The sequence below is a fragment of the Vanessa cardui genome, chromosome 19 (assembly GCF_905220365.1).
Source record: "Vanessa cardui chromosome 19, ilVanCard2.1, whole genome shotgun sequence".
Classification (NCBI taxonomy): Eukaryota; Metazoa; Arthropoda; class Insecta; order Lepidoptera; family Nymphalidae; genus Vanessa; species Vanessa cardui.
The window spans coordinates 1,273,608-1,299,244 of record NC_061141.1 but is presented as its reverse complement, the minus strand read 5'-3'; the positions used below and the strand labels follow the sequence as shown (position 1 = coordinate 1,299,244).

General features: G+C 33.9%; 2 protein-coding genes across 2 annotated transcripts in view; both read right to left on the bottom strand.

Annotated features, from left to right (window-relative positions):
* The window catches only part of LOC124537892, a 414,407-nt gene that overhangs the window by 69,614 nt on the left and 319,156 nt on the right, over positions 1–25,637 (bottom strand). The window lies entirely within an intron of this gene.
* Positions 23,375–24,809, bottom strand: LOC124537891. Its single transcript, XM_047114851.1, has 2 exons — positions 24,381–24,809; positions 23,375–23,722 (listed from the first exon to the last, which is right to left on the bottom strand). The coding sequence occupies exons 1-2, from the start codon at positions 24,541–24,543 to the stop codon at positions 23,556–23,558; spliced, it is 330 nt and encodes a 109-aa protein (XP_046970807.1). The 5' UTR covers positions 24,544–24,809; the 3' UTR covers positions 23,375–23,555.

Here is a 25,637-nt window from a genome sequence, read left to right as displayed (position 1 = left end):
CAAAAGAGATGTGAACGAATTACATTCTGTAGTATATTTATTGCATGCATGCGTAGCCGGGGCGGATCGGTAGTACTCTATTTTTTATCAACAATACTAAGCAGTGGTGGGTGGAAGAAAAACTATGCCAACGCCTTTTAATGAGCTGGTTCAGGCGGTTTATTCAAATCGTTCTAAGGCAGGTAGGTAAACTCATGTCATCACTCAGATTTTCAACCAATACTAATTTCCTTTAGCAATAATCACTTTTTTATATCATAGGGGGCGAACGAGCAGGAGGCTCACCTGATAGAAAGTGATGACCACTACCCATGGACATCTGCAATTTGAGGACTTGTAGGTGTGTCAAAAAAAAAGCTTGTTCTAAGGAGGTTTCAAGCGCTCTTTTAAAAAACTATTTTAAGTTTGTGAAATTTGAACTAAGAAGTCTTAAGCAGTATGAAATTAAATTACGTACCAAAAAATGGATATTTTTTTATTTTCTTTATTACACTATTTAATGACTATTAAAACTATAGATTTTACCAACTTAGACATAAACACTATTTATCTTTTTATTTTTTTATGAAATCATTATTACCTTCCATAAAATATTTTACAACGTTATAAAAATATAAGATTTATGATACTATACACGATTTTTTACTAACCAACCTCTCAATGTCAAAATATACTAGACATTATTTTTTACCAATTTAAATCTTATATAAAATAAACGATAAATAATGTATATTATTAATACATATAATAAATATATATAACTAGCTGAAACAGCGACCTTGTACGCATTTGAATTAAAAAAATGTAGCCTAAGTAACTCCTTATTATATCATTTATCTGCCAGTGAAACTCCCGTCAAAATCGATCCAGCCGTTCCAGAGATTAGCCGAAAGTAACAGACAGATAGACACAAATTGTAAAAAATGTTGTTTTGGTATATGTACCTGGTGTACATACATAAGCATTGAGTAAAAAAGGGCTATTTTAATATTACAAACAGACAATCCAATTTTATTATAATTTATAGATTGGTAAATAGATTATTAAATTGGGTCACCTTATCATCAGACATATCACTATTTCTATACCAATATCTGAGAGAGTATTTGAGACGAGTGACTCAATAACTCTTCAAACCGAATCACAACAATTCAATTTATTGCTGATTGGCAGTTGAAAATATTATAAGCTACATCAACCAAACAGATTTGTAAACACTATGTCAGGCAAGTATTTTATAAGAAAAATTAAAACCGGTTTTTTCATGTATCATTATCATCATCATTGATTAAATGATTTACAGCTGCTGAGATGGCCCAGTAGAGCTGAGATGGCCCAGTGGAGCTGAGATGGCCCAGTGGTTAGAACCTGCATCTTAACTGATGATAGCTGATATTTTTTTTTTTTTTTTTTTTTTTTTTTTTTTTTTTATGGAATAGGTGGCAAACGAGCAGGAGGCTCACCTGATGGAAAGTGACTACCACCGCCCATGGACATCTGCAACACCAGGGGGCTTGCAGGTGCGTTGCCGGCCTTTGAGAAAGGAGTAGGCTCTTTTCTTGAAGGTTCCCATGTCGTATCGGTTCGGAAAAACCGCCGGCGACAGCTGATAGTTATCTGGATTCAAACCCAGGCAAGCACTACTATATATATGTGCTTAATTTGTGTTTATAATTCATCTCGAGCTCGGCTATGAAGGAAAACATTGCGACGAAACTTGCATGTGTCTACTTTCATCGAAATTCTGCCACATGTGCATTCCACCAACCCGCATTGGAACAGTGTGGTGGAATATGTTCCAAGCCCTCTCCTTAATGGAAGAGCAGGCCTTATCCCAGCAATGGAAAATTTGCACGCTGTTACTTTATCATTACATATTATAAAACAAACTAGCTTATCTCTGTCTTTACCTGTGTGTTCTTAGATCTTTAAAACTACACAACGGATTTTGGTGAGTTTGTTTTCAATAGATAGAGTGATTTGAGAGTTATTTTAAAATGTAGTAAAGGAACACTGTCAATTTTAGAAGTTTCTAATATGATTTTGTAAACAAATAAATTCTGACCTATATTTAGTATCAGCATTGCACTTATGCGAAGCCGGGGCGGATCGCTAGTTTATCGTAAAGAAGATAAATATCCGTCTAATTTATCAGCAATTAAAAGCCTACTTGAATAAAGTGTATGTAGATTTAGTTTTCGATTCATGAAGTCAACATTTTCTAATTTGTAAGCGATGTTTTTTTAAAAAGCGAGTGTGTTCAATGCGCCTCGTTAAATTCGAATGAAGCGATACCAATCAACAGACTTTAAGCTTAAATTCCCGAATTCGCAATTCACGTTCGTTTAAGATCTTTTTCGACCATCCAATTTGTTTATATATTTTATTTTTACTATCGCGAATTTTATCCAATAATTTATTGACCAAATAAATCGTTTAAAAGTTCATAAACATCGGTTTTGCATTCCGAAGCCTTTTAACAAAAATGAACATTACAACAACAACAACAGCCTGTAAATTTCCCACTGCTGGGCTAAAGCTTTAAGGAGAAGTTTCGGAACATATTCCAACACGCTGTTCCAAATACACATGTGGCAGAATTTCTATGAAAGTTAGACACATGCACTTTTCTTTGTGATGTTTCACCACCGAGCACGAGATGAATTATAAACACAAATTAAGCACATAAAAATTCAGTGGTGATTGCCTGGGTACCCCCTTTCATCGGTGAAAGATGCGTACGTTCTAACTACTGGGCCATCTTGGCTCTTAAAACGAATATTAGCAAATATTTTAATATACTAAATAAATAACAACGATACCTTGCTAAAGATTATAAACAACCTAACTGAAAATGTAAAAAAAGTATCGCGTAACTAAGTTAAAATAGCTTAAAGAATTTATGTACTTTTAAAATAGAAGCGTTAATCGACGAACACTCAACTGTCTGGCAAAGGCAGAAACCAAGGGGCTAAAATATTCCAGTCTACTCCAGATGGAACCGGACAAAACCGGCTCAAGCTGGTTCTTATCGGCAATCGGGCTTTTAGAGAGTGCCTATTTTTGGTCGATTGGTACGGATTGCATGATTGCTGCTATCGTTTTAATCACACTTCAATTGCTTTTAGACTTAAGCCGGCTTTTCACTAACAGATATAATATATGTCGTACATTGTTTATAAAGAATATATCTAAATGTTATTTTAATAATACTTATACGATTTCCATTTGAATGTAATTACAAACAATTAATTTTCGATCGATCAAACGATTTTTCTATATAAATAACCTTTGATATGTCTATTTAAGGCTATAATTTGTAGGAGTAATGTAATAGTTCTTGCATTTTTATATAACCGGGCATCAAATTTTAAGTTATATTTACTATTTATAATTTTTAAACACCGCGCCTCATTGCCTCCGCTGGTGACAGGAGGGCTGGTTCGTTCTTTGCACAGAGGCTATCCTCTTTTGAATATGGGAAAGTTGAATTGCGACTCAACGGCGAAATGCTGCTAGCATTCTTGCCACCATTCCACGCTGTCAAGATTTATACAGTAACTAGTTTTAGTTCATATTTGTATATATTTAAGAATTTAATGTTGTTAATTCTTATATTTATAAAATAAATTAAAATATATATTGATCTATTTTTATTAAAAAAATAATTATTATATTCATATATAATATTAATATAATGTAGATATAAAGTTGTAGATTCTAGACGTTACTTCCTTGAAAGTGTGTCACTTGTCTTGTTCTTACGAGTATGTATTTTATTAAAGGTTCTACTTGTTAAGCCACTCTAGCATTTATTATGTCAATTACTTACTTATGTTTTCGTATGTTGGAGAAATCACTTAAAGCAATAAGAATGCTTTTGTATGCTTAATAAATTAAGATGTAAAGTTATTTTGAAGATTTCGATGTCTGATGAAGACGTTTTCACGAGTCACGCGTTGTCGGTCTCAATTTACCGATAAAAAATAAATATTATCTAGTGTGATGTCGTAAGATGAAATTTATGTCGCTCGATATAATATATATCTTAGTGAAACGCCGGCTTAATGTGCTGTGAAATCGGAAAATGTCGAACATTTTTTAAAATAGTTCAGCGACAATTGGTTTAATTTTTTCGTTTGTGACATTTTTCAGTCACAGTTTGTTTTTCCTATCAATGATATATATATTTATATGTATAGATTTATGCGTATGTTCTCTGAATATTATTAGCTTTGTTCTGTAGGTATATGTGTCTATACAACAACATCCTGTTTTCCCACTGGTGAGCTAAGGCCTCCTTTCTATTTTAGGAAAAGGTTCGGAACACATTCCACCACGCTCTTCCAATGCGGGTTGGTGGAATATACATGTGGCAGAATCTCTATGAAATTAGACACATGCAGGTTTCTTACATATCCAATGCTTCATCAACCTTAGGAAATAATGTTATGACTCTTGGACGGCTTACTCGCCCTTCAAAATGGAAGAAAATGTACCAACTCAATCCGTTTTTTAGATGTAAACACGCTACGTTCTTCAGTTAGTTTTGTTTCAATGACTCGTTACAACTACACGTGTAATCTAACATCATCCATTCAAAAATCGATCTTTATCCAAATCAAATCTTCCATCTTCGTTCTAAAACCTCTTTTCTATCAATATAACCATTCAATTTTGACCAAATAACAATATAAAAACTTTACCAAAAACATTTGGCTACACATAAAAACTAACCCAAACAAAACATAAACAGAACACAAAAATAACAAAATAAAATAGTCCTAAACGAGATATAAAGGGTTGAATACATAACGTATCAATTTCAACTAACTCCATACGAAGACCGTTTCAATGATAAAACACGAGGAACACTACGTAAAAGCGCCTTAATAATGTATTCCGTCAGAATTTATGCCGTAATATCAGCGAGGAGCGTGCTCAGTGAACTTTTGGTTTTGTTGCGATCTTGAACTCTGGACTATCTGGTAATATCCGTCGGGTAGACCAAGATAGATTTGAATTCTTCAGCGAGCGAGATAGAATCTGCTCCGGCGTTAAACTTTTTGGTATTAAGCGATAAATTATGGTAACGATCAGCGCTGGAAAATGCTCACCTTGAAATTTTAGATTGTAATTTTAAAGCACTTTAATCGATATTTGTGACTTATTTCATTTGGGCTAACTATCCGATTTAACTGTTTAGGTTAGATTGGGATCTATTAGATCTTAATGTTAATTCTTTAAAAAATATCCAATCGAATGGCTTATCTGAACCAATGGCTTTATTTACAAAATGTCATTGTAATAGATTTATTGACATACTTACAAAAGGAAATAAAAAGAAAGTGTAGGTTAGAATAAAATACCAAAATAAAGGGTATAAGAAAATATGCAAGCATAGATCTAAAAAAAATAACACTAATCCGTGAAGTGAAAATAAGATAGCTATATATTTGCAAAGTGATTTAAAGTAAAAAAAAATACAAACTTGTTAGCCTAAGGCCTCCTCTCCCATCGAAATGAAGCCTTGGAGTTTATTCAGTCACTCTGTTGCGAGTTAGTAGATCCACATGTGACATAACTTCGATGAAATTATACAAATGCAGGTTTCCTCACGATTTTCCTTGACCACTCAACACGACATGAATTATACGCGGACAATATAAAAAGCCGTAAAGAAAAAATTGAATTTTACATAATTTACTTAACGATAAAAATATCGATTAAGTTTTAATAATCAGGCAGTTAAACAATTCACACATATTCTCCAACTTATTCTTCTATAAGTACTGTAATGTAATATAATTTGATATTTTATTTGGCCTGGCCATTATATAAGAAAATCTTGAGACATGACACAGCATCTCATTGTCACGATAGATGTTAGAATAGCTAGCCCATTTTCGCCTCTGAAAAGTGAACAGACATTTTCGGACAAAATCTGGCATAAAGAATCTTCCTACTATTTATTTCTCATAAGTTTTGCGGATAGATAACACACATTAAGCTATCTTTGATTATACAACAACAACACAACAACAACAGCCTGTAGATTCCCACTACTGGGCTACAGGCCTCCTCTCCTTTTGAGGAGAAGGTTTGGAACATATTCCAACACGCTGTTCCAATGCGAATTGGTGGAATACACATGTGGCAGAATTTCTATGAAATTTGTCACATGCAGGTTTCCTCACGATGTTTTCCTTCACCGCTGAGCATGAGATGAATTATAAAGACAAGTAAAGCACATGAAGCACCCGCAATCATCGATTAAGATGCACGCGTTCTAACCACTGGGCCATCTCGACTTTGATTATAATTATTAATAAATTAGCATATCTATTACTTTCGTAATTTAATTAGTAAGAGTAACCATTGGTTTCTTGGCAGTTTTAAAGCGTTGTCTTTAATATGGCAAAGAACTGTTCACTAAAATGACTTAAAGATATTCATATGCATATGTTTAAAATGTACTATAAATGAAAAAACATTATTCTATACATAATTTTGAATGAGAATCCAAAGACGCTTTCAGTGTCATACAAACATATACAATGCAATAATATTAGCGGAATACAAAGGTACTTCTTTCAAATACTGCACTCAATACATCTCACGTCTGTAGAAACGAAGCGAAATGATTGAAAATTTATAAGGCAACAAGATTTGTTCCCTACATACGAAATCTGCAAATCTTCTTGAGGCATTCGGACAGAGTATTTTTGTAAAATTTTTCGTTCCAGCTATTCTCCGGGAAACATAAATTTCAGGCGAAATTATATTTCTGATGCAAAGCATGTGCAAATGTTATTATGGAAACGTTATAATGAAAAAAAAGTGGTCTGTATTGTGTGTTTAATGAATGGCTAGGAACAGCGGAGGTAGAAAAAGTTCAATGACCCGATCAGAAATAATAATAATAAATATTGGATAACATCCCATACATTCCTCTGATATCAATGTAAGTTGCTAAAGCACTTGTGTAATGAAAATTATAAAACAAGTAACGACTGTAGTAGAAACGTAATGAACTTTTTATACATCGACTTGGCCGAGAATCGAACCCGGAATTTTGGAGTGGCGTACCTACGAAGACCGCACACTACTCGACTATCTCCGTAGTCTAGTCAAAAAGGGGAAGGGAATATTAGTTAACAACAGCTTATAAATATTTCTCTGATGAACAAATGTCTCTTATATAGACCAAGAAAATTAAGTAGGACAGAGGAAAATATTATAAGAAAATTTTTAACATATCGAAACCGGTTTCAAACTTAAGATTCTCGGTTTTAAACCTCTTTGCCATCAACATGACATTACGTAATAGACAGTAGGTATTTTACCACTGTACATAGATAAAATTATTTGGTAGGGTATTTTGAAATGTAAATGAATACATTTTTGTGGTCTCTTTGATAGCGTTTAGCGGAAAAAATAATACAATACAAACGTAATTTGATTTTAATTTTACCGAGAAACTTATAAGAAGAATTCATTTTGATTACTGGAATTATTCCACACATATAAACATTTTATTTTTCTTTATTATTTTTTTTTTATGAATGAAAATCATCGTACATTATAAATTCGAATAATAGTGATAATCAATATTCAATATTACAATATTTATGAAAGTTTGTAAGGGTACCAGAAACTCATCAGAAGGTATTCAAACAATGTTTTGTATTGATCTACGGTTTGAAGGGTGAGTGAGTCTACATACAAGCACAAATGTCATTACATCTTAGTAAATTTGGTGGCATGTTGTATATTTGTAATGCCTGTAAGTGTTTGTAACCACTCATAATCAGGTAGCATTTGCAAATTCACCTGCCTGCAAATCTGTAACGAATGATCTAATCTACCAACTGTATTCATTCATTCATCAATCCGCATTGGACCCTTCAGATTCCTTTGCCATAAGAGTCGGTATAAAAAGATTATATTTTTCATCGGAGTCCAATCTTACTTCATAACAAATTTAATTGAAAACGGTTCTTTTAGTTTTTAATTTGTTAATTTAGTTGAAAATGGTTTGGCTGTGAATGAGAAACAGACATACAGAGTCAATTTCACATTTATAATAATTTATAAATCACATTAAATACGAACTAATGAAGTATTTAACGTAGCAAACGAAATCACTGCTGAATCAAACTCCAGCGACGTTTATGGACGCGAAAAATAAACCGTCGATGTAAAAATAATATGGTAAGCTGACTTTGATCGATTGCTCGACAACAGATTGATGGATAAACACGGCTTTAGCTGTTGGAACTATTTGACAGCATTTTCTTGTCATTTTATAACATCTTATCATAAATCAAGACGGTAAAAGTTCAAAAGTATTATATTACATATCATTAGTCATGTTATAAACTGGCTGAGCTAACCGGCGTCGCTCGGAAATGGGGTTCTAAATAAAACGCTATATTTAGGGCAGTGCGTTCGTTGACATATCTATACATATAATAAAATTGTATTGTCTGTTTGTAAAATTAAAATAGCCTTTTTTACTCATATGTATGTATACACAGTACATGTACTAAAAGAATATTTTTTATAATTTTTGTCTGTCTGTCTATCTGTTTGTTCTGGCTTATCTCTGGAATGACTGGACCGATTTTGATGGGACATTCACTGGCAGATAACTGATACCATAAGGAGTAACTAAGGCTACAATAATATTTTTTTTGCTAAATTTAAACATGTACCAAGTCGCAGACAAAGCTAGTGCTAAATACATTACAAAAGTCTCATCACAATAAGATAAATATTTTAAAAAAAGCTGAGGTGGCCCAATGGTTAGAACACGTACATCTTAACCGATGATTTCGGGTTCAATCCCAGGCAAGCACCACTATATATATTCGTGCTTAATTTGTGTTTATAATTCATCTCGTACTCGGCGGTGAAGGAAAACATCGTGAGGAAACCTGCATCTCGTGTCTAATTTCATCGAAATTCTATCACATGTGCAATCCACCAACCCGCATTGGAACAGCGTGGTGAAATATGTTCCGAACCCTCTCCGTAATGGAAGAGGAGGCCTTATCTCAGCAGTGGGAAATGTACAGGCTCTTACTTTACTTTACTTTACTTTAGGAACGCATAACGAAATGGCTTTAATTTTCATTCACTTCATTTAAGCTACATAATGAATTTCGACGAGATTTTGAATATCATTTAAAATATGTAGTCTAAACTGTTTTATTATTTAATAACTTCATATCAAACTAATTTAACACTATCATAAGCTAACAGAAAGGTCCTACTTAAGTTCATAGTATATCTCTTATATGTAAGAGTATATAATTTATAAAATAGATATATAACATACTACTACGTAGTGTAGGACGTCCTCGGGGACGATGGAATGACGATTTACGCAAGACGGCTGGCAGGAGCTGGATGCGAGTAGCCGGAGAACGATCACAGTGGCGTGCATATGGAGAGACCTACATATGTATGTTCAGCAATGGACGAACATGGGCTGTTGATGATAAAGATACCTATCATTATTACTATTAAATAGTTTAAAAAAAATTGTATATGTATGATTATTACTTTTTTAAATATTGCGCTTATAACAATTAACCATTTCAATTATACAAAAAAGTATTCATACATATAATTAATACAATATAAACAATGTGCTGTTATATAATGCAGATATTTCGCTCGGATTGTTACTTGGATTCAAAGAATATTATATAATATATTATATAATAAAACAGCAACTCAAAGAGGCACGTCATATCAAATACTGCGAATAATAACAATAAAGATTTCTTACTCTCTGATTAAATATTTATTTAAATGTAACTATTTAAAATGATACATATTATGAGACCTTTTGCTCATAATAGTACGTTACGATAGCCCAGTAGTATATAGCCTTAATCAAATTAATTCCAGGCTCTTAATAGTGTCATAAAGTATCATTTAAGTTAAATGAAGTAATGCTAACGTAGACGTGAATACAATACAATAGTATATTGTAATTGACAAGGTATTCGCACGTCGCTAGTTTCAAGCAATCAATTATTGCTCGTGCCATAGAATATTAGACGCCATGGAAATGCCATCACACATTTTACGGTTTCACGATTCGAGGCATTGCTATGTACCTTCAATAATTCATTAAAAAATATTATTCTAATATCTATACATAGTATAAAACAAAATCCCTATTCATAGATCATAAATAATACACAGTGAAATTTGTTGTGTTTTCGAGGGACAAATTGATTCAATGGGAAGATTTATATGTATAATAAATGTACAGTAGAGAAACACTGATAATTTTAGAAGTTTCTGAATTGATGTCGTAAGTAAACACATTGTTTCGGCTTACAATACTATATTTATTATCAGAATTGAACTCGTGCGAAGCCGGGGCAGGTCGGTAGTTCTCAATAAATCCGAATTATTTCATTATCCGAAACTTTGGTCAGCTTCTACATATAAACAAAAATATGTCTAAAAAACTACCATGGTACATTCTTCCTTCAATATAAACTTTACTCGTAGAATCGAGGACAAATACAGTTTGCATAATATATTTGAAATTGTGATATATCATAAATAACGATATATTAAACAAGAGCTTGGAAGTCAAGAAGACAGGATAGTGAACTCTATCACCGTAATATAAGAAGTATTTTGGCTAGTTTCATTAGATTGGTTAACGCGAAGAAACAGACTAGTCTGCTGTAATAGCTCAGTTACAAGACAATATTCTTAACCGATGATTCTGATTTCAAAGGGAGTAAATTACATCGAATTCGTGCTTTATATTTATAATTCAATTCATTATTGATGATGAAGGAAAACGTCACGATGAAACCTGTACGCGTTGAATAAGAAGTCCAAAGTTTCTCCTCAAAAGGAAGAGGTCTTTTCTTAGCAGTGGTAGGTTAAGAGGTTGTTTCTAATCATGAACTGTGTGTATAAAATAAAAAAGTCACGTTTTTGTAAATCTAAGGATTGTTTAGCTTTAACCCTTCTTCGTTTGAAATATGCCATATATCATCCCTGCGGATGCCACTTCTACTAATTTCCCTTGTCTTAGGTGAAATCCAGCTGCGTCCCAGGCGTCTAGAATGATTCATATGTTCCAAACATCCGCATTATAGCGCATTGATTGATTACTCAAATAATTGTGTTTTGACAAAACCACACACAAAATACAATTCTCGTCATCATATACCTAACTAGTAATCGCGCCCGCGTTTACGGTATGTTATGTTGGTTTGTCATGTATCAGGCAAAAAAGTAGTATAATATGTGCTTTCTTGAAGTTCAAGTTTCCTTCATACCGAATTTCATCAAATTCGGTTCAGCTTACTTTATAAATAATAAAAAACAAACGACAACAACATAAAAATTTTACTGCTGGGCAAAGATCAATATTTGTGTTATCATTCTTAGGCTAATGTTAGGAGATTATTTTACTTAACTACTCTACTGCGGGCACATTAATCAGATTTACTCGTAACTTCAATATACTTTCCTTGACTACCTAAACGATATAAATATGACATGAAAAATAATTAGGGCTTGCCTGTAAATCATTGAATCAACATAAAATTAAATTACCTGGTTTTAGATTATAACTAATGCAATTGATTTGTAATGTATTGCTGTTCAATTAATTTGTAACGTATTGTTATTTTTAATCGACATCTTGTAAGCACAAGAGTCTCATTAATAGTTACACACCCTGGTAGCGTAAAATTGTGCCTTGCTAAGTTAAATGATTATAAAGAATTATATAATTAAAACAAAAATTCTCGTGAAGTGTAAGGTTTTCTCTAATATATAAAATTATTCGAATTCTGAAAATATCAGATCTCTCCTGTTATACAATCTGTTTCAACAATTTAACTATTCATTTATTCAGACATAGAACTATATAAATTTAGGGCCAGTTATATTCAATAAGAAAATATATCGCAATAACCCTGTCCACAGCTTGTGTAGAGCAATTAACGAAATATAACAAACCTAGTGCAACACACGGATCGATATAATTGGACATCAAAAATACTGTAGTTGCATAGATATCGGTAGTTGGAATACACGAATGGCTTTTTGTGAAGTTTAGAAAATTGTACCAGCATTTTTTTTGCCAATTAGTTCAACATGTAGAACATGTACAGCATGTAAATTTCCCAGAGCTGATCTAAGGCCTTTGGGGAGGAGTTTAGGAGCATATACCACCACACTGCTCCAATGTGGATCGGATCATTGTTGTTCAAAATGTCACTGTATGTTATTTTCTAATAGGAATTTTGTGGTGTAGTGCTGATGATATCATTTGTTTACGAGGGTTAAAGAGCACAGTATAACTATAGGCTCAAGGGACTTAACATCTTAGCTCCTGAAGTTAATGACACATAGACGACGTAAGATATGATTGATGCTTAATAGCACCAATGTTTATGAGAAGTGGTGATCACTTGTGATCAGGTGTATTATTTAAAATGTAAAGTACACAGCTTATAAATTTCCCACGGCTGGGCTAAGGCCTCCTCTTCCATTAAAAAGAGGGTTTGGAACATATTCCACCAAGCTGTTCCAATGCGGGTTGGTGGAATGCACATGTGGCAGAATTTCGAAGAAATCAGACACATGCAGGTTTCCGAGCACGAGATGAATTATAAACACAAATTAAGCACATATATAACATAGAGGTGCTTGCCTGGGTTTCAACCCGAAGTCATCGGTTAAGATGCATGCGTTCTAACCACTGGGCCATCTCAGCTCAGGTGTATTATTTGCCTAACCCAATATAGGTAGAGTTATATTATATACACATATAAACTATTTATAAAGGCTAGTGCATATTGAATATTCAAATTGTAAATTAAATTTATTAAATTTTAATTTAAGTAAAAGTCTGCTCGATATTATTCGATATTTGTTATTTTCGTCCATAATATATTTTTGCTTATCCAACTCGATTCAAATCGCTAATGGAATTATCACATGTCGGACAGACATTATTGTCATTTGGAGTTGAATAATTCAGCTTGATTCCGATTTACAGAGCACTTATATTGATCATTCTATATTTGTTATAACATTTTTTTTTGTTTTATAACGATTAATATTTTAAATGACATCAACTAACGAATGAATAAATATACATACATATTGGGCAACATCACATACATTACTCTGATCCCAATGTAAGTAGCTAAAGCACTTGTGCTATGGAAAATCAGAAGTAACGTCCGTACCACAAATCCCCAACCCAAGACAACATGGGAAAGTAATGAAATTTTTCTATATCGATTCGGCCGGGAATCGAACCCAGGACCTCGGAGTGGCGTACCCATGAAAACCGGTGTACACAAAAACAACAAAAACAACAACAACAGCCTATAAATTCCCACTGCTGGGCTAAAGGCCTCCTCTCCCTTTGAGGGGAAGGTTTCGAACATATTCCACCACGGTGTTCCAATGCGGGTTGGTGGAATACACATGTGGCAGAATTTCTATGAAATTTGTCACATGCAGGTTTCCTCATGATGTTTTCCTTCACCGCTGAGCACGAGATGAATTATAAAGACAAATTAAGCACATGAATCAGCGGTGCTTGCCTGAGTTTGAACCCGCAATCATCGGTTAAGATGCACGCGTTCTAACCACTGGGCCATCTCGACTCTCGGTGTACACAAAAATACCGATTTTTGTGTAGTGTGTACCGGTGTACACACTACACGGAAATCGTCAAATTTATTTAAAAGGTATGACCTTTGTTGGTTTGCGATTGAGTGAATCTAACTGTATATAGGTACGTACTGCGCTCATAAAATTCCACGGACAAGAAATTAAAAAATTAAATGTTACAAAACATTTCATTTCGAATTGTGCAAACGCTGCAAATCCGTGCCTCGAGAGAATTGGAAGCCAGCATTGCGTTAACGAGTACGCTACCTCACTAAGATACCAGAAGTAAATTATTTCTTTATTCGAGTAAAATCACAAATGTGTACACAGCCCGTATTTGTTTTACCAATTGAGATATCTGATGTGTTAGTAATTGAAACTAAACAAGAGAATATCTTGATTGGAATTGTGCAAACATTCATCGCAGACGAAACAGAATCATGACCTTTCCTGTGACCTATATATATAATTATGAGTACAGTCAGAGTAAGAAAACCTTCGTCAGTCGTCAAGTTTTTGCGACGCAATATGTCATTCTCGATCGGTAAAGCAGATCATTGTTCATACTAAGCACACGAAAATAGATCTTAAGGTGACGAACCTTTTCTTACCCCGACTGTACATTAAATTCACGCTTGTCAAGCTGTTTAAATTAAGCGCAACAAGCGCTAGTGAAGTGAACGCGTTTTATACAATAACAATAAATTAATATACTTAAAGCATCTCCGTAAAGCGCTGCATCTGCTATAAGTTTTATGTTTATTGGTATATCATATTTATTAGTATTGATATACATAAACAGAAATAAGAATTTGTGTATAATTCATCTCGTGCCACATGTGTATCTACCAGCTTGCTTTGGAGCAGCGTGGTAGAATATGCTCCAAACTTTCTTCTCGAAGGGGAAGGCCTTAACCCAGCAGTTGTAAATTTACAGGCTGTTGTTGTTATTGTTTTATTCTATAACAAACGGTACATTAATCATACGTCAACAGTACTCTTTCAGAACCTTTGTTCACTAATCAAAATAACTGTACAAAGTGTTAGCGCAACGCATACATTAAAACGTTTTTCGAACTAAGAAAATATATTTTTATATACTGTTAAGTAATAGAGCCGTATAATAGCATATTTATTTTTTCATGGTATAGGTTGGCGGACGGGCACATGGGCCACTTGATAGTAAGTGGTCACCTTCATTCACAGACAATGACGCTGTAAGATAGGGAAACTAAGATGTTATGTCCATTGTGCCTGTAGTTACACTGGGTCAATCACCTTTCAAACCGGAAGACAACAATACTGAGTTCTGTTGTTTGGCGGTAGAATAACTAATGAGTGGGTGGTACCTACCCAGACAGGCTTGCACAAAGCCCTACCACCAAGTAAACAAGAGTTTAACATTAGAAAACTGTTTCCTTAGTAAGTTACTTAAATTTTGTGTGTTATCAGACATACTAAATCTCACAGTGTCAATTTTTTGGATAAGAGTCTTATCAATAAATAAGTGCGACCACTGAATAACACCAGACATTTCGGTAAATAATATTTCATATTTATACAAAAAAAAAGGTTCGTATTTCCCTTTTCCGAGCTCACAATCGGCTTACGTCTGTCAAAGTGCTTAACAAAAAATATTCGTAACTTTTTTTTTATTTAAAATGTTCAACAGTCCAAAAATCACGCTTTGTCGGCTGTCACTAAAGTTTTAGGATAAAATAATAGTATTAGATAAATTAAAGCTAGTGATATTTAGGTCGATTTTCAAGCGACGTTTTGTACTTTAAAATTTCGAATATATATCTCCTTTGGAGTAGAAAATTTGGAGTACATCCACCACGCTCTTCCAATGCTGATTGGTGGCACGTGTGGCAGAATTTTCTTGAAATTAGTTTTATGTAGGTTTCCTTGACCGCCGAACACGAGATGAATTATAACACACATTAAGCACATGAAAATTCAGTGCTGCTGGCCTGAGTTTGAACCCGCAATCATCGGTTAAAATCCACTAACGACTGGGCTATTAGTATTCCTTATTGGCGGTAAAATATATGATGAGTACGTGCTGCCTACAGAGATCGTCTTGCAAAAACCCTAGCAATATTGAAGATGTATATTAAAATAAAATATAGCATAATTGATACAAATTCACTGCATTGCAACTAGGCTATGTATCAAGATTGTCTGTACTACACTATACGGAGATATTTCACAGATGATAGATGTATAGAGAAAATTGACGGTTTTGATAGTTTCCTGAACACGAAAGCTCGCAAAACTGTAACAGATTGTTACATCGGAACTTGTCTAAGAAAATATAAAATACTAGATCTAAAGAAGTTAAGGAAAACTTGCGTTCAGCAAATCTTTTACCGATTTACTAACTTGGCTGTATCGTTACGATGTTGTTATAAAATTGCTTTTTAAAAATATTTTTTACGATAACTTTTGAAGATATTGAGAGATATTAAAAATCGTTTCATTATTTATTGATGAATTATATCAACAACAACAACAGCCTGTAAATTCCCACTGCTGGGCTAAAGGCCTCCTCTCCATTTGAGGAGAAGGTTTGGAACATATTCCACCACGCTGTTCCAATGTGGGTTGGTGGAATACACATGTGGCAGAATTTCTATGAAATCTGTCACATGCAGGTTTCCTCAAGATATTTTCCTTCACCGCCGAGCACGAGATGAATTATAAAGACAAATTAAGCACATGGATCAGCGGTGCTTGCCTGTGTTTGAACCCGCAATCATCAGTTAAGATGCGCGCGTTCTTACCACTGGGACATATCGACTCTTATAATTTAAAATGAATTATATCATTAAAAGTTTATTAAGGAATATTTTATAAAAGGAAATTCTATATTAATAAATGAGAAAGTAATTCTGTTTATCTGTCTGTTTGTCACTCTAACACTTACAAACCAATGAACCTAATTTGATGAAATTTAGTATGAAGCCGACTTGAACTCCTAAGAAAGACATAGGCTACTGTTTTTTGCTTTACACGTGACAACCAACCCCTAAAACAGGAGCGAAGCCACGGGCAACAACTAGGATAAAATAAGTAACGTTCAAAAATGTCTAAATGGCATACAACGTACAGTATAATCCTAAGTGTAATAGAATGAAATTTTGCTCAAATATTCGTTATGGAACGCAGGTGAGCATTAAAAAAGGTATTTTCAAAACGATAAGGGTGTTAAATGTAGGATGAAAATTTCATCTTTCCTTATGTAATTATGAAATATGAAAATCTGCTTATGAGTACTTGTACTCATAAGCAGATTTTGCAAATGCCTTGGCATTTGTTACAATACTTTTCAAAATTCATCACCTAAAATGTTGGAATTGGCATGTTTCTATGCTAATTATTTTTAAAGTAAAACAGGGTAATCATCTTTTTTTCATTTAAAAGTTAAAATCAAAATCAAAATAAACTTAACTCAAGTAGGCTTGTACAAGCACTTTTGAATCGTCATTTAAGCGAAGCTACCGCCGGTTCGGAAAGAAGATTCTATTGAGAAGAACCGACAAGAAACTCAGTATAATTTATTTATAAAGATAATATTACATAGGTGAATTACAACGGCAGTTATAATTCACCTATGTAATAGCTTCATCATCACCATACAATACACCATCAATATTAAACATACCTGCAGTGTGTACTAACCGAAGTAAAATATAGATAGATTATATATATATATAGATTGGAATCTATAAAAAAAGCATTAAATAAATTTTTATAAATAAAAAAAAACCGCCTTCAAAAATGAAATAAAAAGAAAAAAATAATCAGTTACATCCATATCCAATTTACGATTTTTTAATCACCTCTCAAAGTCGGTGCCGACATTGCTAATATAGGTACATAATACATACATACAAAAACTAAATCTATTTATTGTATAGATGACACCATTAGACAAACCTTACTATCGATACAAATTAAATGATTTCAATATAGGAAATATAGGAATTTACTTTGTTGGCACCGACTTCAAAAGGTGATTAAAAAATCGTAAATTGGATATGGATGTAACTGATTATTTTTTTCTTTTTAGTTCATTTTTGAAGGCGGTTTTTTTTTATTTATAAAAATTTATTTAATGCTTTTCAGTGTTGTTTTGTTATTTATAATTACAATTGGTAGTGTTTATCATTCACTTTATTATACTCAGTACATTTCGGCTTTCGACTCTAAACATAACTCAACCCCGTTTCAATACGATGTGGACTGCAACTCAAATTAAGCGTTACCTAAGTTACAATAGCCTAATTTTAACTGCTCATCGCCAATTAGACAATACCATTTTTCCCGATGCAATGCCGTTAATCATTGAGGAATTCTCCGGGTAATCCACCATCAGCTAGACTTCATCATAGGCATGTTTACTAACATCAATTGCTTGACGACTATCTTAAAGAAATAGAACTAAACCCGTAAAATAGTTACTTACTAATAGGTTCTGATTACCAGTTGTGGTCTTCATCATCAGTTCCACTTCATCAAATGTCACTTTTCGTGAGCATATGACCAAGTCACTTTGAATAAAACCGAAATCACTATAGGTGTGCCTATAAAATTTGAGGAGTTCCCTCGATTTCGCCAGGATTCCATCATCAGATCCTGATCTTCTGACAATGGGACCACCTGTAAAACATGCCCTTTCAAACAAAAAAAGAATTGTCAAAATCGGCCCAGCCATCTTCGAGTAATTCGGTAACATACATAAAAAAAAAAAAAAAAAAAAAAAAAAGGCCCCGACGAATTGAGAACCTCCTCCTTTTTTTGAAGTCGGTTAAAAAAAATATTTAAGAAAAATCACTGCGTTTCGGAATAATAGAATGGGGTTCGCGGTCAGTTATTAGACAAAAAACAAGTTTGTATGAAAATTCTTTGATGCATCCATAAATCATTTAATCTACAGGGATTCTAATTCAGCATTGACCTAAGCAATCGTATCAAAGTTTCCAAGTTAGGCTTAAACAAATAAAAATCCTATAGCACATGTCCAATTTTTTTGCAAGCCGAGACCGCTATCTTTTACAATTCTTGTAAACAAGACATTCATAGATAATGTCGAAATATCGAGCTCCACCAACTTAAAAATAAAAACAATTTAAATATCCCGTATTAAATAACTGCCATAATAAAAATAACCATGTTCATTTAAAATCTTGTATAATTCTCGATGTAATTCATATCATTCCTATCATAATATACCACGACAAGATTAACGTGTGGATGCGACATCAAATGAATTAAAAACATTATAATTACAGCACCCAATTCCACAAATACATTGTTTAAAAATTCTTTCCAGCAAATTGGATTACATACAAACAAAAATGTAATCACTTGAATGGGCATAACGAAATGGACTTTATATTATTCGGGTTAAGATTCAAAGTGTTTCGACAAATTTCGAAACGGAAGGTTCGTTTAATTTACGTTTCTCAGCCGTTCCACTACAATGTGCCTTATTACACATGAAACTTAATTTAAATGAAAAGACTGCACAATATTATTAAGAACATTTTAGCTGGTTCTTTGACCTCGCCAGTTATTTGCTGAAGATCGCTAGTTTGACTCCTGGATTAAGAGAAAGTTATTGTGTTTTTATATCGAGAATATAATAGCTTCAATTTTGTATGGACGTGATTTAAAAAAACTTTAGGTCTGGACTGGGTATATTGGTAAAAGGGCCACATATTGGTAAGTGATTCAATCAAAATCAAAATCCAAATAAACTTTATTCAAGGGGGCTTTTACAAGCACTTTTGAATCGTCAATTAACAATTAAATGAAGCTACCAGCGGTTCAGAAAGTAGGTTCTACCGAGAAGAAAGAAAGAAAGAATATATTTTTGATGGTAGTGGTAAGTCATTTCTTACATACAAAATGCCATGCTGGTGTAAACACACTACGCGTTGAAATATTAAATACATAGTTACCTACTAGAACTATAATAGGTATTGCTTGTAATACATATATTTCTGTTAAGTGGTACCTATCTTAACGGGCAAGCTTAACGGAGTTTACGATTTTGGATTTGTGAAACGATTATCCGTAATTAGTAGCATTCCGGAGTAATTCGATTTTCGGGTTTTTAAAATTCGAATCAAAGAATTATTTAATTTTTATGTAAAGAAATTCACAGCCAAAGAGTTTTATGCACGCTCTACGGATAAAGAAGAACTCTTTTTTGAGATCAAAAGAAAAGTCTGGTGAGTTTGTGCTCACACAATTAATCACATTTTTGAAGTAAATACTTCTTAAGCTGCATTGAGCTATTCTTAGTGGGAGTTATGAATTCGCGTCACATGCCCGATGTGCTCGTGACGTGTTGTCACATATATTTATTGCTCGTCGTGTCAATTTATGCACTGTAAATCTGTTTGGGGAGATAATCTCTAACTCATCAGATATTTTATAATTACGCATTGTTAAATTTCGGTTTAAAAAATAAGTGATACATTTTCTCTACGAGCACAAGGAACATAACATATTAATTATTCAAATTTCAAATTAGAATAAACTTTATTCAAGTAGGCTTTTAGAAGCACATTTGAATCGTCATTTTTTAAATTAAGTGAAGCTACCACTAGTCTGGAAAGTAGATTTTACCGATAAGAAACGGCTAGAAACTCAGTAGTTACTCTTTTTCAACATTTAAAAAATACAAAGTCAAGTTAGTTAAATACAATTAATTAAATTAATATATCCTGCTTGGAAGTCAACAGGTATTAACTCCACGCTTTTTATCTATAAAATCTTGTATCGCATAATATGCCTTTTTTACTAATGTATTTTTATAAACGATTTGAATTTATGGAACGGCAAAGTTAAAAATTAGATCTTAAATCCCAAGGTTGGGGGCAAATTTTCAGTGTAAAAATTGATTAATATTTCTTTTAGCGCCATAATGTTGGTCAGGCCTCATCCCAGCCTTTCTATCTGCCTAGCTAAATTACAAAGAAATAATAATAGCCATTTCTCTAATGGTTGTTTAATCAATTCGATGAATCAATTAGAAACACATTCCAAAATTATTACGAATTCAAAATGTTATTCTAAAGTTACAAACTCAAGACTTAAATTAATATATCTCTTGTTGTTAGATATGTAAGTTACTTGAACAACCACTTAAGTTAGTGTAAGGGATATTAAGATAGTGTAAGGAGCTGAGATGGCCCACTGGTTAGAACGCGTACATCTTAACCGATGATTTCGGGTTCAAGCACAGGCAATGTGTACCTAATTTGTGTTTATAATTCATCTCGTACTCGGTGGTGAAGGAAAACATCGTGAGAAAACCTGCAAGTGTCTATTTTCTTCGAAATGATGCGACATGTGCATTTCACCAACCCGCATTGGAACAGCGTAGTGGAATATGTTCCAAGCCTTCTCCTCAAAGGGAGAGGAGGCCTTTAGCCCAGCAGTGGGAATTTACAGGCTATGGTTGTAATAATGATACAACCTGCATGAAACTAATTATATTATCTTACACTAACTTACTAATTATCTACCGAGTAAATGATACTTTAGAATATTGAATAATTAATTTTAAATTATATTATATATGAATTTTAGGTGCGTGTATTTGAAAATACCTGAAATTCTCAACGTTAGACACGCTACTCACTAATACTATAAGCTACATAATACCTGCATTTTCTTAGCAAACTCGAAGTACTCTCTAACAAATTGCATCTTAGCATTATTTTGTAATTTCTTAATTTATTATCTTAACAGTTTAATATATTCCTCAAATGTATCTTCTCATCTCATAAATATATTATGTAAGATGACATAATATATTTATATAAGAGCCTAAGACTCTGACGTCATACATTGAAGTAAACAAATAATGTATATCACAGTTGTTAAAAACAGGATATTAAAAATAACAATATTAGAAACACCTGCCGTCATCTTCAACGTCATCGTCGACATTCCTAATACAAACACTCCTTAACGCTTAGCCGTTGTACTCGTTTTAGGTTTGAATCCCCTCGAAGGAATATTACATGTTAAAAATTATAATATTTATCCAAACCCAGTATCGTTATCAGCACAGAACGGTGCGAAATATGTCTGTTTAGATGTTATGTGGATTTAAAAGTGATATACATGATACTACATTATATAGAAAACGTTTATTTTTATAGTAGACAGTAAATGTCCTGTTGCTAGGCTTTCCATTTTTAGTAGATGGTTGGAGCGTATTCTACCACGCTGCTCCATTACGGGTTGGTGGATGGACGTGTGGAAGAATTTCATAAAAATAAGACATATGCATATTCCTCAAGACGTTTTACTTCAACTGTGTATGAGATGATTTAATAAAACCTTTGAACTCGCTATCATTGGTTAAGATATGCATGTCTTTTTTTATGGAATAGGTTGGCGGACGAGCATATTAGCCACCTGATGGTAAGTGGTCACCATCACCTATAAACAATGAAGCTTTAAGAATTATTAACTATTCCTTACATCGTCGATGCACCATCAACCTTCATAACTAAGATGCTATGTCCCTTGTGCCTGTAGTTACACTGGCTCATTCACCCTTCAAACCGGAACAAAACAATACTGCGTACTGTTGTTTAGCGGTAGAATATCTGCTGAGTGTGTGATACCTACCCAGGCGGGCTTGTACAAAGCCCTACCACCAAGTGGTTATGATGTAGTCTAACCAATGGGTTAGATTACATCATAACCACGCATATCTTTTGGTTACGACATAGCTCAGTAGCTGTCTGGTATCAGTATAATGGTAAAAAAGAATAACATGTTCTTTCACTAAAGTAATCACTTCTACTATATTACTTGCTCTTTGTACTATTTTGAATAAATAAATAAATATTACATTGTGTCAATATTGTTGCTTATAATGTTTAACACAAGTATTTTATACAATTATTTTGTATAGACCGTAGTTTCATTGCGAAATATTCGTTGAATTGTTTAATTTTTTTATCGTATTTGTGGAGTATTTCGAATTACATTATAAGCGACATAAAATATATTGTATAAAAAATAGTATTTTATAAAGTAACGATTAAGAACTAATAAATTTAACAAATATTCAATGATAATGCCGAATACATATTTTCTTTCTATATATTTCATTTTCTTTAGTAAAAGAAAATTGATAATGTATAGACATTTTTTATATTCTGTAAAAATATTTGACATTTTGTCTTAATTTTTTCAATTCCTAAGTATAATATACAGTATTAAGTAATAATACTTATATAAGTGAACTCTTTGCATATGTTAGTGACTTAAAATTCGTATAATATCGTATACGTATATACTAAGAACAGTAGTGGTACCAAACAGTTTCATACAAACAAGCCCGTATCTACCTTCAGTGTACAAAGAGGCTTAGACGCTTGTTCAAAGGCTTAGTTGCGTTCTCGGGGTAGAGAAAGTGGTTCAAGTGGTGTATTTCAAAAACATTTTTGAAGTTATTGTTAAAACACTAAAGAATTTTAACATCATCATAAAAATTTAATAGGATAATTACCGTATTTTTATTGTTATGGAAATTTATATAATATACATTTAGGTTCAGAAATGAAAATAAAGAAAAAAATAAAAAAAATATATGACTACCCTACGTAATTACATTTATTTATTCTTACTTGAGACCAAAATAGCTTACTCTTATAAATTATTACTTAATTTACACTAAAAATCACATATAGGTATAGAGACTAATTACAACAATAAAGCACTTTTACGAACAATGAATCAACGCACTTCCTACTTGCCGCAACGACCACCGAAATCACAATGAATCAATGGCGGTAGTGCAGCTCATTTTATAGTCAATCAAAACATATATCTTATACGGCCTCTCCTGACGTGGAGTCGTCCTCGACGACGTTTGATGAACACCCTTCCGAGTTGTCTTGTGGCATATCAACATCCTCACAGTCAAGTTGTGGCATTGACAAACCTTGGCTTGTTCCAGGCGTTGAATTGTCCTGTTCTCCCACATCATCATCGTCATCTGCGGATTAAATCGTATAAACTTTTATGTTACATGAATATTTTAGTGACATATACTGTCCCGATACCCGCACGACACACAAGGCGCCATTGTGTGCCATACAAATATCGCGACCGTATACTTTATGTCCGTTGTATGAGTTAACTCGGAAGTCATTATGCTTTACATATGTTCCGAGTTACACATACATAAAAACATGTCTTCCGAATTAAACATTAATTCAGGTATCAGAAACGTAATGAATGTCATCCGAATTACATCGTAATTCAGGTATCACACAAATTATATACGTCATCCGAATTACACCGTAATTCAGGTATCACACAAATTATGTACGTCATCCGAATTACATCGTAATTCAGGTATCACAAAAATTATATACGTCATCCGAATTACATCGTAATTCAGGTATCACACAAATTATATACGTCATCCGAATTACATCGTAATTCAGGTATCACACAAATTATATACGTCATCCGAATTACATCGTAATTCAGGTATCACACAAATTATATACGTCATCCGAATTACATCGTAATTCAGGTATCACAAAAATTATATATGTCATCCGAATTACATCGTAATTCAGGTATCACACACACCATAATTATAAGCTCGACTAAAGTCAACATAAAGAATTCGTATTAGCACTTACGACTGAAGAACGACGCACAAGACTCAGGACACCATTCGCCCTTCCACGGCACCATATATTGTGCCGCCGCAGCTTGGGTAGTTTTACTACGATCTCCGCTCAGAAATTTGAGCTCGTAGCGATTACTTGCTAACACTTTAATTAAGCGGTTCATACCCCTCATGGCTCGACAGAGGTCTATGCGGACTTACTGAGTCATATCTTTACATGTGTGAATCGGTGCCCATAAGAGCATGTTTCAATCTAAACTAACTAAACTAACAATAATAAAAACACGAACGTGTATGCCTCGCAGACATCACATACCACACGAACCACGACTCGTCAGAGGCCAACATGTGGCATGACCCTGCGTGTACACCAAGACCACATGTCTGAGCAGCTACAAGACAGTGTCCGAGCACAAACACAAATCAGAACAACTCGCATATAAAAATTTACAAAAACAGATGAATTAACTAAATGCCGAAATAAATGAATTAATTCACCATTAGACATAGCGGAGCTCACATCGGAAGTCCACTCTCCTTGCCACGGAATCATGTATTCCGCAGCCGCTTGCGTTGATTTCCCGTACGAACCAGCAACAATCTGAAGCTCGTAGCGACTGTGGGGAAGAACTCTCACCAGATGGTAGCGCCCTCGCTTCCCAGTCGATCGTGCCTGTTTTCATTCTGCTTCACATTCTGCGGTTCAGGTGTGTCAACCAAAGCCCTAACTTTTTAGTGACTCGGCCTAACCTGACTTTCGCTAATTATACGCCGTAACAATCGTGTACGCCGGCTTCGCGATGGCGATCTCAGAGAAGGCCGACGGCCGGCCTGACGAGGTCGGCGTGCGCATCAGCGATGAGTCTGCACGCGCGCTTACGCAGCGTGGCCTGCCGCCTCTCCTTCACCTTTCAGGGGCTGAGTGGTGCGTCCCGCTCGCACGCTCCTTCAGCTCGTCGTGGCGCAACCGCAGCTGCTGCACTCGCGTCACCGGAAATGTCAACACTGGAAGGCTGGATAACGCTAGGCCTTATTGACTCCTCGTCCTCTGCACAGAATAAAATAACCACACAGAACAAATTCACAAAAGGAGATTATCCGTTATCATTCAATTTTGTACACTTGTAAGCTAAAGTCACAAAAATAGAACAGCCTAAAAAGAGCGGCTATAAAACAAACAGATATGAGTAACAACCACCCGGGTAGTTCCCGTCGGAGGAGTGAACGCTCATGACTTAGATCTTTCACGTGTTATCATCATGTTTAT

What these genes read in the sequence shown, in the direction of transcription:
- LOC124537891 (XM_047114851.1), bottom strand. Translation starts at nt 24,543, where the DNA reads ATGAGGGGTATGAACCGCTTAATTAAAGTGTTAGCAAGTAATCGCTAC. An exon ending in TTGTGCGTCGTTCTTCAGTC is followed by an intron (nt 23,723 to 24,380) that starts GTAAGTGCTAAT and finishes TTTAATCCGCAG; the next exon opens with ATGACGATGATGATGTGGGA.